The sequence below is a fragment of the Aulonocara sp. 'chitande type north' Nkhata Bay genome, linkage group LG3 (assembly GCF_057382095.1).
Source record: "Aulonocara sp. 'chitande type north' Nkhata Bay isolate Kocher_YH1m ecotype deep benthic linkage group LG3, A_spYH_male_GT1.1, whole genome shotgun sequence".
NCBI classification, from domain to species: domain Eukaryota; kingdom Metazoa; phylum Chordata; class Actinopteri; order Cichliformes; family Cichlidae; genus Aulonocara; species Aulonocara sp. 'chitande type north' Nkhata Bay.
In genome coordinates, this window is record NC_141346.1 from 66,246,275 (window position 1) to 66,260,159 (window position 13,885).

General features: G+C 41.8%; 1 protein-coding gene across 1 annotated transcript; it reads right to left on the reverse strand.

Annotated features, from left to right (window-relative positions):
- Positions 1–1,857: 1,857 nt before the first annotated feature.
- Positions 1,858–9,289, reverse strand: LOC147336663 (NACHT, LRR and PYD domains-containing protein 1b allele 2-like). The gene is made up of 9 exons (XM_086285590.1): positions 9,217–9,289; positions 8,970–9,038; positions 8,786–8,865; positions 7,963–8,018; positions 7,616–7,830; positions 3,574–3,827; positions 3,017–3,136; positions 2,778–2,919; positions 1,858–2,634 (listed from the first exon to the last, which is right to left on the reverse strand). Coding segments are annotated over exons 1-9 (1,257 nt in total). The 5' UTR covers positions 9,218–9,289; the 3' UTR covers positions 1,858–2,314.
- Positions 9,290–13,885: the final 4,596 nt, after the last annotated feature.

The window sequence follows — 13,885 nt, forward strand, 5'->3', positions numbered from 1 at the left end:
CCCAGCAGCAGCGCTAACGTTTGCACGTCCTCTCCCGTTAATGCGGCAGGTAAATAATCAACCAACAGTGCATATTATGTTACCGCAATCTGCCTTATTACAAGACCTGCCATTACTGTACATGTAGGTGACCATGATGAGAGAGACAGACTGGCTGGCGCTCGCTGGCAGTTCTCGCTGCAGTCTACTGGTAGCGTCTCCTTTCAGGCCAGGATAGACGAATGTCACCGAGCAGTGTCTAAGTTTGTGGTCAAAGGCTTGCACCCATTTGCCACAGCAGATGCCCCCGATTTTTGGTAAGTGAATGTGTTTAATTGTAGGCAGGGACATTACTGGATATTCTTGTGTAATTGCTACAGAACAATTTATGTTATACTTTGTTATTGCTACAGAAGAATATTTATTTTATTATTTTACATTTACAATTTTTTTTCCTGGGGACCCTGTGACACCCCATTGAAGAGCCGTAGGCTGGATCTCTTAAGATCTCACTGTTGGGTTTGTAAGGCCATGTTACTCCTAAATTTCTACCTTGTTCAAAGAGAAGATATAAAACAAAGTTCTAAGCTAATCAACCTTAGTGTTCTCCTTTTTAAAAAAAAAAAAAAAAAAGAATCGATAAGAGAATCGATAAGAGAATCGATAAGAGAATCGATAAAGAATCGAATCGTTAAACAGAATCGAAAATGGAATCGGAATCGTTAAAATCTTATCAATACCCATCCCTATATAAGACGCAAATCAAGTCAATCAGACGAATGTAACATTTATGTTAAATACTTTTGAATTTCACCCAAAACACCCTTTTTTTAAATTAAATATGTCATTTTGCATCTCACTCTCCTACCTGTGTGATCTGAGTCTGTGTGCGTTCGTGTGTGTGCGCGCTGCGTGGTGACGTAGGCGCGTGCATGTGTGCCCCGGTCACAGCTCCTTTCAGCATGGCCGGAGGTAAGTCACTGCCACATTGCTCAGTTTGTTCAGACCCCAAGCTGCAATGTGAATACAGCCGAACCGCCGCATTTTTGTTTGTCGTTAAGAGACTCGTTCGGGATAAGTTTTGTGGAGGACAGAGTTTGCTAATATACGTTTTTAATGAGTTTTAGCTGAGAACGCAGCTGAAATGCTAGCATGCTAAGTTAGCCTGAACGCTAGAGGCTTGTGAGCGTATTCACTGCAGTTTTTTTAACAGCGTGCACTCTTTTTTCCTTCATCAGGAGAGGTGTACTGGCAGGCGCGTGACACACACAGAACAGACACTTATTTCTGTGTTGCAGGTATGGAGATGTTCTTATGTTTTGGAGATGCACTCTTTCATTTATTGTTTTTATAAGTACAGTGTTGTATTGCCTGTTGGATGGCGGTTATTAATATAATTGTACTGAAGTATAATGTTTGAACTATAAGCACCAGAATATTGGGTCCTGGTTATTGAATTGTATTTATCTGACTGTTTATTTGTTTTTGAATTATTTTGTTTATTCTTATAAGTTGTTTTTAATGATTTTTCAGTGACATGTTATTTATTTTATGCTTTTTGTTTTTGAGAGCTTAAGTTAATGTTTTAAAACAATTTGTTGTATTAGATTTATTATATTATTGTGGTGTTAATGAAGCTGCAGGCACAGCTCCTTTCAGCATGGCCGGAGGAGAGGTGTACTGGCAGTCGCGTGACACACACAGATCAGACACTTATTTCTGTGTTGCACATGTGCAGTAAAGAGCCAAAGACCCAAGTGCTGTCTCCTGCCTCTTACTTTCACGCCAGAACACAACGCAATGACGGGTGTAACACATGAACGGGTTACACGAACAGGAAGCTCAAACTGTTTAAAAACACGAATTCAAACTCCAGCATAAGAAAGCAAACAGCAAAACTTTATTTATACAGGCAGAAACACAAAATGCTGCTCAGAGCAGAAGCTAGCACAGACGAGAACCTCAGTAATCAGATTGTAAACACTGATCATGTGATTCAACATGTTATTCCAGCATTAAAGGTAAAAACAGCTTCAGTTATATTGTTGGAAACAGACGCCGGTCACAGATAACTTGAGGTGTTGCTCTTCAACCTGTAGATGTGGTTCAGCATCTACAGGTTTGAGCTTCACATATTTCCTGGTTTGTGCACTAATAATGAGCAGCCCAGAGACTTACCGAGGTCCCAGACTCTGCTTCAGTCCATCCAATGTCCTGCTCAGCTTCTAGTCAGAGTCCAGGTTTTAATAAGAACTAAAGTCCAGTTTCCAACACACACATGAAGATCACAATAATGACACTGTCAGTGGTCTTTGAGATTTATTAGAAATCTGTCTTATCTTAAGTTCAGCTCTATGAAAAGGCATGGATCCTCCTCACGGAGAGCAGCGATCAGGAGTGAGGTGGCTATACTTCCTTTTCGTCGCACTGTGTCAATAACCTCTCGTGCTTTATCTGCTTTGCTCTGCTGTGATCTGACTGATTCCATCTCCTGCTCATTGATAATATGCTGCTCCAGGAGTTTATCCAGAAGTTTGTTTAAAACAGGTTCAGACACTCTGTCAATAAACTGTGAGCGAACTGTGAGCAGCCTCTCGTCTGCCGGGACTCCGGACTCATCTGGGACATTTCTCATTAAGGTTTCTGTTCTTGGTGCTGAAGGAACAAAGAAAGATAGACATTTAATAGCACTCTGAACTGAGGATGAAAAGAGAAGTATGATTTCAGTTGAAGTTTTATAAAATATAAAATAAAAAGTTTGTAGGGTAATTTCTGCTGGTATTTGGCAGGAATCTTACCTGGCAGGCAAACAGATGATTTCCAGATTTCATTCCCCTCTTGGTCTTTGACTATCAGACTCACAAACCCTGAATTTGTATTCAGGAAAACTTGAAATGTTGGATGATAATTTGGGCCAGACTTTGAGCGAAACTGTGTTTGCTAAACAACAACAGAAAGGTGCCATTTTCATGACGAGTGGGTTATCCAGGACTTTCATTTCATTTCAGCAGCATATAGTTTCTAACTGCTGACTCACCTTCGGCTGTATTATCCTGCTCTCAGGCTCACAGTGGACACTGTACCTTTGACCGAAGCTGAAAAGACAGTCAGCAGGGGTCTGGAGGTATTCAGCATCATCGTGTTGTTGGGCAGACACCTGCAGTGACAGGACAGTTTATTATGCTGGTAATGTTAATAAGTCTATTCACCTGTAGAGCTCATTTAAACATATCAGGTGTAGAATATCATGTGTCAGTATGAATCAAAAACAATCATTCTTGAGATAGAATAGCTTTGCAGAGAAAAAAAGCTCCATGATTTTATTTTTATCAGTGAAGTGTCAGATCTGACATTATGGGTCACAAACATCAAATGTTCACAGCTTAGGGTCACTACTGGGAGTGAATAAAGAAGAGCAGTGATTGGTCAACAATGTGGGTAAGAAAAGTTAAATGGAGCCTGACTCTTTGTCTCAGGTAATCAGAGTGGAGTGACCAGTAAACCTGTACATAACTTTAGTTTATTATCAGAAAGCTGCTGAGAATCATTTGGATTCTGAGAGGACCACAGAGTGAAGATGATGAAACTATTTACCTCTGACAATGGGATATTTTCCTGGAGTAGAAACACATTGATTCTTGCAGGCTCTGAAGGTCGGAAGAACAGCAGAACTTGGCCATTTACTGTTATGTTCAGGAGCCGCTTAAAATCATCCCAGATGACGCCCCACCCAGAGAGGTGAGGAACCTTCACAACCACATGGGTGGCAGTGATCTCCAGCGGCTCCAAGATGCTCATCCCATCATCAGAGATGTGGGCAACAGACAGCAGGCCATCAACACACAGCGCTGTGAAAGGAAAGAGCTTTTCATTCTGAGAGTTCAGATTTACTTCTCACCTTATCTGAGGATTACATCTCCTGCAAACAAGTTCCCCTCCATCCTTTTTTGTTATAAATGTGAACAGCCCAAAACTTTTGCATTATTCATTACATAAAGCTCAGAACTAGGCATCAGTTATGTTACACGTTTGTGCAGTTATATATGTTCTTGGTTTGTAATTCATTTGAAAGCCTGATGCTTAACATTGTCCACCCCAGCTGTGAAACTCAGAAACCAGTCTTACTTGTTATCATCTATCGTCCACCTGGGCCTTACACAGAGTTTCTGTCTGATTTCTCAGACTTTATATCTAATTTAGTTCTGAGCTCAGATAAAATAATTATTGTGGGTGATTTTAACATCCATATAGATGCTAAAAATGACAGCCTCAACATGGCATTTAATCTGTTATTAGACTCAATTGGTTTCTCTCAAAATGTTAAAGAACCCACCCACCACTTTAATCACACTCTAGATCTTGTTTTAACATATGCATAGAAACTGAACATTTAACAGTGTTTCCTGAAAACCCTCTCCTGTCTGATCATTTCCTGATAACATTTACAATAATTGATTACACAGCGGTGGAGAGTAGACTTTGTCAAAGTAGATTTCTTTCTGAAAGTGCTGTAACTAAGTTTAAGAATATAATCCACCCACTGTTATCATCTCCAATGCCCTGTACCAACACAGAGCAGAGCAGCTATCTGAACGCTACCCCAACAGAGGTCGATTATCTTGTTAATAATTTCACCTCCTCACTATGTACGACTCTGGATACTGTAGCTCCTGTGAAAACGAAGGTCTCTAATCAGAAGTACCTGACTCCGTGGTATAATTCTCAAACACGTAGCCTAAAGCAGATGACTCGTAATCTGGGGAGGAAATGGCGTGTCACAAATTTAGAGGATCATCATTTAGCCTGGAGAAATAGTTTGCTGCTTTATAAGAAAGCCCTCCGCAAAGCCAGAACATCTTACTATTCATCACTGATTGAAGAAAATAAGAACAACCCCAGGTTTCTCTTCAGCACTGTAGCCAGGCTGACAAAAAGTCAGAGCTCTTTTGAGCCAACCATCCCTTTAACGTTAACTAATAATGACTTCATGAACTTCTTCACAAATAAAATTTTTATCATTAGAGAAAAAATTACCAATAATCATCCCACAGATGTAATATTATCTACAGCTACTCTTAGTACCATTGATGTTAAGTTAGATTCTTTTTCTCCAATTGATCTTTCTGAGTTAACTTCAATAATTACTTCCTCCAAACCATCAACGTGTCTTTTAGACCCCATTCCTACAAAACTGCTCAAAGAAGTCCTGCCATTAATTAATTCTTCGATCTTAAATATGATCAACCTATCTCTAATGATCGGCTATGTACCACAGGCCTTCAAGCTGGCTGTAGTTAAACCTTTACTCAAAAAGCCATCTCTAGACCCAGCAGTCTTAGCTAATTATAGGCCAATCTCCAACCTTCCTTTCATATCAAAAATCATTTTTAAGAGTAGTTGTCAAACAGCTAACAGATCATCTGCAGAGGAATGGTTTATTTGAAGAGTTTCAGTCAGGTTTCAGAGCTCATCACAGCACAGAAACAGCTTTAGTGAAGGTTACAAATGATCTTCTTATGGCCTCTGACAGTGGACTCATCTCTGTGCTTGTCCTGCTAGACCTCAGTGCAGCGTTCGATACTGTTGACCATAATATCCTATTAGAGCGATTAGAACATGCTGTAGGTATTACAGGTACTGCGCTGCAGTGGTTTGTATCATATCTATCTAATAGACTCCAGTTTGTGCATGTAAATGGAGAGTCCTCTTCACACACTGAGGTTAATTATGGAGTTCCACAGGGTTCAGTGCTAGGACCAATTCTGTTTACATTATACATGCTTCCCTTAGGCAGCATCATTAGAAGACATAGCATACATTTTCACTGCTATGCTGATGACACCCAGCTCTATCTGTCCATGAAGCCAGATAACACACACCAATTAGTTAAACTGCAGGAATGTCTTAAAGACATAAAGACCTGGATGGCCGCTAACTTTCTGCTTCTTAATTCAGATAAAACTGAGGTTATTGTACTCGGCCCTGAAAAGCCTAGAAATATGGTATCTAACCAGATTCTTACTCTGGATGGCATTACCTTGGCCTCCAGTAACGCTGTGAGGAACCTTGGAGTCATTTTTGACCAGGACATGTCCTTCAATGCACATATTAAACAAATATGTAAGACTGCTTTCTTCCATTTGCGCAACATCTCTAAAATTAGAAATATCCTATCTCAGAGTGACGCTGAAAAACTAGTTCATTCATTTATTACTTCCAGGCTGGACTACTGTAATTCATTATTATCAGGATGTCCAAAAAACTCGCAGAAAAGCCTTCAACTAATCCAAAATGCTGCAGCAAGAGTCCTGACAGGGACTAGAAAGAGAGAGCATATTTCCCCTGTTTTGGCTTCCCTTCATTGGCTTCCTGTTAAATCCAGAATTGAATTCAAAATCCTGCTCCTCACGTACAAGGTCTTAAATAATCAGGCCCCATCTTATCTTAATGACCTTGTAGTATCATATCACCCTATTAGAGCACTTCGCTCTCGCTCTGCTGGCCTACTTGTTGTTCCTAGAGTATTTAAAAGTAGAATGGGAGGGAGAGCCTTCAGTTTTCAGGCCCCTCTTCTGTGGAACCAGCTTCCAGTTTGGATTCGGGAGACAGACACTATCTCTACTTTTAAGATTAGGCTTAAAACTTTCCTTTTTGCTAAAGCATATAGTTAGGGCTGGACCAGGTGACCCTGAATCCTCCCTTAGTTATGCTGCAATAGATGTAGGCTGCCGGGGGATTCCCATGATGCATTGAGTTTTTCCTTTCCAGTCACCTTTCTCACTCACTATGTATTAATAGACCTCTCTGCATTGAATCATATCTGTTATTAATCTCTGTCTCTCTTCCACAGCATGTCTTTATCCTGTCTTCCTTCTCTCACCCCAACCGGTCCAGAGCGTTCTCACTCCCGAGGCGTAACATGTCGACGTTTTGTCACGTCCCGCGGCGTTCCTGGGGAACGCGAAAGGAGACCTTCGGCGTTCTTATGGTACGCGGCGGGTTATGGCTGAAATCCAGTTAATGACACTCCCGCGGTAATAGACGTTCCAGCCCTGTATTCCAGCCCTAAACCTAACCTTATCCCTAGCCCTAACCATAACCTTATTCCTGACCTTAACCAGGTCTTTAATGATGTTAAATAGCGTGTTTCTAAGCGATTTGAAGAAAAAGAGCGAACATGTGTAGATTCAGTCCAGACGGTTCTCATATGTCCTCTTTTTTCCGAGGTCGTCATTTAGGAACGTGGTGGGTAGCCGAAAACGTAATATGGTGACGATTTGTCACCTAGCGTAAAATGTTACGCTTTGGGAGTGAGAACGGGTTGACCGGTCGCAGCAGATGGCCCCGCCCCTCCCTGAGCCTGGTTCTGCCGGAGGTTTCTTCCTGTTAAAAGGGAGTTTTTCCTTCCCACTGTCGCCAAAGTGCTTGCTCATAGGGGTCATATGATTGTTGGGTTTTTCTCTGTATCTATGAAGCGCCTTGAGGCGACTTATGTTGTGATTTGGCGCTATATAAATAAAATTGAATTGAATTGAATTATAAATAAACTGCATTGTGGTTATTTGTATGATAAAGAACAGTTCATATTAGCTGAGCACCACACAGTAACACAGATGTTTCACAGCACAGTGCTCACCCTCCTTTGTTTCACAGTGTGGCAGGTGGAGCTCCCAGACTGCATCCACAGAGCATGTGATGTTAAACAGCGGCCCTGCAGCTGTTTTTCCAGCTGATTGAAGGAGGCTCTCATCCCATTGGACAGTCCTGTACAACAGCTCTGCCTCCTGAGCCATAACAAACACTAGTCTGGTCAGAGTACACTGGAACACACCTGGACCAGCACACCTGAACCTGTAGGACACAGAAGGGCTGAAGCACTCCAACCAGCCTGTATGAGCTGAGGTCTGATCACCTCCAGCTGTATCACGCATCTTGTCACATCATTAAATACATGTTATCAACCTAATGTGAATTTAGAAGCACCTGTAGGAGATGTGTGTGGATTCAGTTTGTACTTGAGGGGTGAAGCTTGATGGAGCCTGGAATTCAGAGAGGAAATACATCAGCTGTTTAAAGCCGCAATAAACAAGTAAACGGAGAACAAACTATACAGAGTACACCCATCCATCCATCATCCATCCATTTTCTTCCGCTTTATCCGGGGCCGCAGGGGCAGCAGCCTAAGCAAAGAGGCCCAGACCTCCCTCTCCCCAGCCACCTCCTCCAGCTTATCCGGGGGAACACCAAGGCGTTCCCAGGCCAGCCAAGAGATATAATCTCTCTAGCGTGTCCTGGGTCTGCCCCGGGGCCTCCTCCCGGTGGGACATGCCCAAACACCTCACCCATGATGCGCCCAGGGGGCATCCTTGTCAGATGCCCAAACCACCTCAGCTGGCTCCTTTCGATGTGGAGGAGCAGCGGCTCTACTCTGAGCCCCTCCCAGATGGCTAAACCTCTCACCCTATCTCTAAGGGAGAGGCCAGCCACCCTTCGGAGGAAGCTCATTTCTGCCGCTTGTATTCGCAACCTCGTTCTTTCAGTCATTACCCACAGCTCGTGGCCATATGTGAGGGTAGAAACATAGATGGACCACACAGCTAGTGGCGTGTGCCCCTAGGCACACAGAGTACACATCAGGTGTTATCTGTACACACTTTCAAAACTGCGAGTAACATACTGACAATGACACAGAATCTTAAACCTGACTGGTTGTCTGCCCTGTGCTTTAACACGCCTGACAAATTTCTGTGCTGAAGGCCTCTTTTTTGTATCACAAGACAATCAGATCCACATGCTTTTCTCTCACCTTAATGTGCTTTATGTCATCTTTAGACAAATATAGCTCTGTGTCTAATGAGTCTGGATTCAGTCTGACCTCAGAGTAACCTGATGAGAGACAAACATCGAATAATTAAGGATTTCCTGGAACTCTAACTGGTGCTGTTTACAATCATATTAGTATTTTAGTGGTTTTCTGATCAAATACAAACTGTTTGTGAGGGATTTCTCTTTCTTCCTTAAGGACCCACCATCTTCTTCAGCTGCAGCCTTCTCACTCACTAAAAAGATTTTAAAAAGTATTAAAATATTTTGACCAAAACCAGTACCTAAAAACACATCCTTAAAAACCCCCATAATTTATAGATTTTTGCAGAATTAAATAAGCACAAACGAGCTTTCATGTGATATGCTGTTGATGAAATAGTGATGAATGTGACACAGAGTCTCAGTACTCACTGGTTTTGTCTATGGAAGATTTAAAAGTCTTGACATCAACCCTGCAGAGAGCAATGGTAAAACACAACTGATTAATGGTGTACTAAGCCTAGCCAGAGAAGAAGAAAACAGACTTTACCATGAAGATCCTCAGTGTGGATCAGTATAATATCAGCCTGATGTCTGCAGTTTAGTGTCAGCACAACTTTCACATCATATTCATCTCAGCACAACTAAAACATGCTGACTGACCTCAGAGTTTCAAGTCCACATCCTGGACTCTCCAGGAAACCACACAGATGCTTCATTCCTGAATCCTGCAGCTTGTTGTTGTAGCTCAGGTCCAGCTCTCTCAGATGGGAGGGGTTGGACTTCAGTGCTGCTGCCAGATAATCACAGCTGATCTCTGACAAACCACAGCTCCTCAATCTGTATAAAGAATGAAAGATGTAAGTTTATTAGACAAAGTGTGAGCTTGAAACCATTCAGTGTTTCATCATCTGTTCAGAGCTGAAGAAGGTTCAGAATGTAGAAGTTTAGAAAATGGAAACTCCAAACAGCTGAAGCCAACAGGAAGCAGCTTCAAACAAACACAACAAGAGAAAAAACTCTGAATGTTTCATATTAAAGTCGTACATTTATCATAAAAACAGGACAAAGACTTGAAAAAGTCGTGTTTTTCCTTCCAGGAACCACAAGGCTTCACTTTTAAAGGTGAAGTGTGAAAGAAATGGACATATTTGAAGTCCAACACCTTTTTCCAGTCACATTATTAAAGCAGACAAACTACAAGCTCATTTTCATTCCAACAAGTCATCTTCTGACCTGGACTAACAACACTGGTCTCTATGTGCAGCTGGCTGTGAGACCAGTGCTCAGGGAGCGTCTACAAAGTGCAACACTGAAAGAACATCACACTCTCATTTGCTTCCAGCACTTTCACACAAACATCTACTGTTATTATTGTCACCAAACTCTGTGGATCCTTTATTGCAAATTCAAATGGGATCAAATGGTCAGACAAAAGAGGGTTATGAGGAAATGTGATGAAATGTTGTGTATTAGCAGCAAGTTATTGAATCATTTTCCTCAGAAACCAAACAAAATGATTGACAAACATGTTTTTACAAACTCAGTGTTGGACTTGGATCAGCAGGATAAGCTGATGTTTAACCCTTTAAGGCCTACCATAGAACCAAGTCTGCCAGAGCTTTTTTATATTTTTACATGCTGTGGAGCCATTTTCTGGAGCATTTCAAGTTGCTATACATCAATAAAACCATTATAGCCCAGATTTTAATAATATGTATTCATTAAGTGCATAGTAATTACATAAATTGCAAAAAAGTGCACTAAACTACAAAAAAATTGAAAATTGTTTTTGCTTTTTTAACATATATTTGTAGTTAGAGAAATTTAAGAGGCTTATCCCTCAAAACTGTAAATACAAAAAAGTTGCACAAAATAGTTTCCCACCACAGGAAATTTATTTTGAGTGTCTTCATAGTTTTATTTTTGAAATACACCAATTTTTATACACTGCAGGAAAAACGAAAATAAATATTAGAATGCAAATTTGCAAAAAAGCAGCATATGCATCAAAATAAACTATTTCCAGCAGTGCAATATGAGTCCTAAGCATCCCAGAAACGACACAGAAAGTCATAAAGTCAAAGATAACTTTTAAAAAGACCAGTATAGGCCCTGATGACCTGATAGTAAAAAAGACTACATTTCCGCGAAAATGACGTCACTTCCGGTTTCGGGCAGGTAATGGCGGAAATGCAAATGTTCGCGCTGACGTCTGTTCCAACGTAGGAAGTGTTATGAACAGCTGATCGAATCGGTAAAGCGTGTTTCTGGAATATTATGTTTTTGTTCCTGCAAGCGCTTTTTATGCAGTTTTTGCAAAGCTTTATGTGGAAGGAAACCGTGACCGAGGACAAGCTGATGGCATGAGATGTAAGTACAACTCCTCCAGTTTCATATGCAAAAAAAATTTTTGCGCTAGCTTATGTGGTTGCAGTGCTACTGGGATTTAAAAATAGTTACGCAAAACAGAGCGTTCCCGCTCCGATCGGCTGTAAAGGGTTAAAGGCATTTGAGTCTCGCTGTATGAGAGTCCAGTTATTACTCAATGTCTGTGAAGGTTCTCAGTCATCCAGGTCATCGTAGTCAAAGGAGCTTGCAAAGAAAAGCGTCTGGACTTCTTTAAGTTACTTGAAGACGTTTCACCTCTCATCCGAGAAGCTTCTTCAGTTCTAAGGTCAAATGGTGGAGAGTCCCAGATATAAACCTAGTGGGAGTGACCCCCACAGAGGGACAAAAGGACCCCCTGATGATCCTCTAATCACCTGAGCCAAGGTGTGAAACTGGGTGTGGGACCCAATCAGCAAGAGTTTCGGGTGTGTTCATTGTGAAACCTGGCCCCACCTTGTCATGCGAATTCCTGAGGTCAGATGGCCCAGGATGTGAGTGGGCGTTAAGGCGTCTGGGAAGGGATCTCAAAACTGGATTATAGATGGCAGAGAGTTGGGGTCGTAAACCCCCGCCTCTGTTCAAAGATGGTCGCTCACAGTGGACATAGATGGCTTCTTTCACTCCTCTTTCAAACCATCTGTCCTCTCTGTCCAAAATGTGAACATTGGCATCCTCGAAAGAGTGTCCTTTATCCTTAAGATGCAGATGGACAGCTGAGTCTTGTCCTGTGGAGGTGGCTCTTCTGTGTTGTGCCATGAGCTTGTGAAGTGGCTGTTTGGTCTCTCCAATGTAGAGGTCTGAGCATTCCACGCTGCACTGTACAGCATACACCACGTTGTTAAGTTTGTGTTTTGTCTTTCGGGTGAACCAGTTTCTGTCTGAGTGTGTTGCTGGGTCTGAAATACACTGGGATGTCATGCTTGGAGAAAACTCTCCTGAGTTTTTCTGATACACCGGCTACATAGGGGATGACAATGTTGTTGCGTCTGTCCTTCTTATCCTCCCTCGCTGGTGTCTGGTCTTCTTTTCTGTGCCTCTTTGCTGACTTTAAAAACGCCCATTTAGGATAGCCGCACGTTTTGAGTGCTTCCTTTACATGTGTGTGTTCCTGAAGGAAAAAAGAAGGAACACACACATGTAAAGGAAACACTCAAAACGTGCGGCTAAAAAAATGGATTTTCCTATTTAAATGGTTTTAATTCGAATAAAGCGATGTTGATTCATTCAATCCTGAATCGATTTTTAATATAAATGTATTTTGCCAGAATCTCAGGTTAAAGCTCCCAAAAGTATTTCAACAACAAGCAAACAGATAAAACAGTAAATGAGAGCAGCTAAACACACAAAGATGGAAACACAGAGCGTGGATCGTTCACTCGACGGCACGTACACGGACACGTCGTCGGGCTGAAAGTAGACAGCTCACAGATCCTGAAGCTGCAGGTTTCATCTGTCTCCAACCAAAACTGAGTGAACCAGCAGCAGAAGAAGATCCAAACTACGCTTTACGTTTGATGAACATCGTCATGAATTCTCTCTGATTTTGACGTTTACTTCCTGCACAGCTCTCTCTCTCTCACAGTGTACTTCAAGAACAGTTTACCTTCAAAAATCTGTTTCCTGCATTATTCACTGCTTATTACGCACCAGTCTGCTGTTGTGTTCACTGCTGTCGGCCTCCGAAAACAAAGCCTCATTTCTGCTGTTCAATACTGAAGAAATTTAAACCTTTTAAAATGATGACAGATTACAAACTCTCAGCTGTGTCTGTAATCAAACCTCTGTAACTTTGCTTCACTTCAGCAGCATCAGCTCATGTTCACATGTTGATTCATGGTTTGCTTCAGTTTTTGATGGACTGCAGAATATTTTGAAGGTTATCTGCTATAAAAAGCCAGAACAGGAAAATCTGCTTCATGTGTTTCTGTTTGATTCTCAGTGACTTTGACACAAAGGCCTCTGCTGTGATGATCACACCTCTGATCAAGTCTCACAGTGTCAGCTTTGTTTTTATACATATGGATATGTGCTGATAAATGATCAGAATTATAATATTTCCCACTGTCTGCTGTGTGCTGTGACCTTTGACCTGCTAAAGACAGTCAGCTGTGGATTATTCATTGTTGTGTCTGATACTTAGAACTGTGAGGAAGAACACTACACAGTTAATCAGGGTCCCCTCTCTCTGAATCAGGAAAGGTGGGCAGGCCGCGTGTGGGCCGCGGGCCATACGTTGAGTCTCACTGTTTGAAATGTGAACATTGTTCTGCTGCAGTCAATGGACTAAACCAGAGAAGAAGAAAACAGACTTTACCATGAAGATCCTCAGTGTGGATCAGTATAATATCAGCCTGATGTCTGCAGTTTAGTGTCAGCACAACTTTCACATCATATTCATCTCAGCACAACTAAAACATGCTGACTGACCTCAGAGTTTCAAGTCCACATCCTGGACTCTCCAGGAAACCACACAGATGCTTCACTCCTGAATCCTGCAGCTTGTTGTTGTAGCTCAGGTCCAGCTCTCTCAGATGGGAGGGGTTGGACTTCAGCGCTGCTGCCAGATAATCACAGCTGATCTCTGACAAACCACAGCTCTCCAATCTGTATAAAGAATGAAAGATGTAAGTTTATTAGACAAAGTGTGAGCTTGAAATCATTCAGTGTTTCATCATCTGTTCAGAGCTGAAGAAGGTTCAGAATGTAGAAG

Bases quoted from the DNA above. Each gene is read 5' to 3' on its own strand.
- LOC147336663 (XM_086285590.1), bottom strand. The intron at 8,019-8,785 runs GTGAGAGAAAAG...TCTGAATTCCAG, and splicing joins ATGACATAAAGCACATTAAG to GCTCCATCAAGCTTCACCCC. The intron at 7,831-7,962 runs GTGCTTCTAAAT...TGTGTCCTACAG, and splicing joins TCCACACACATCTCCTACAG to GTTCAGGTGTGCTGGTCCAG.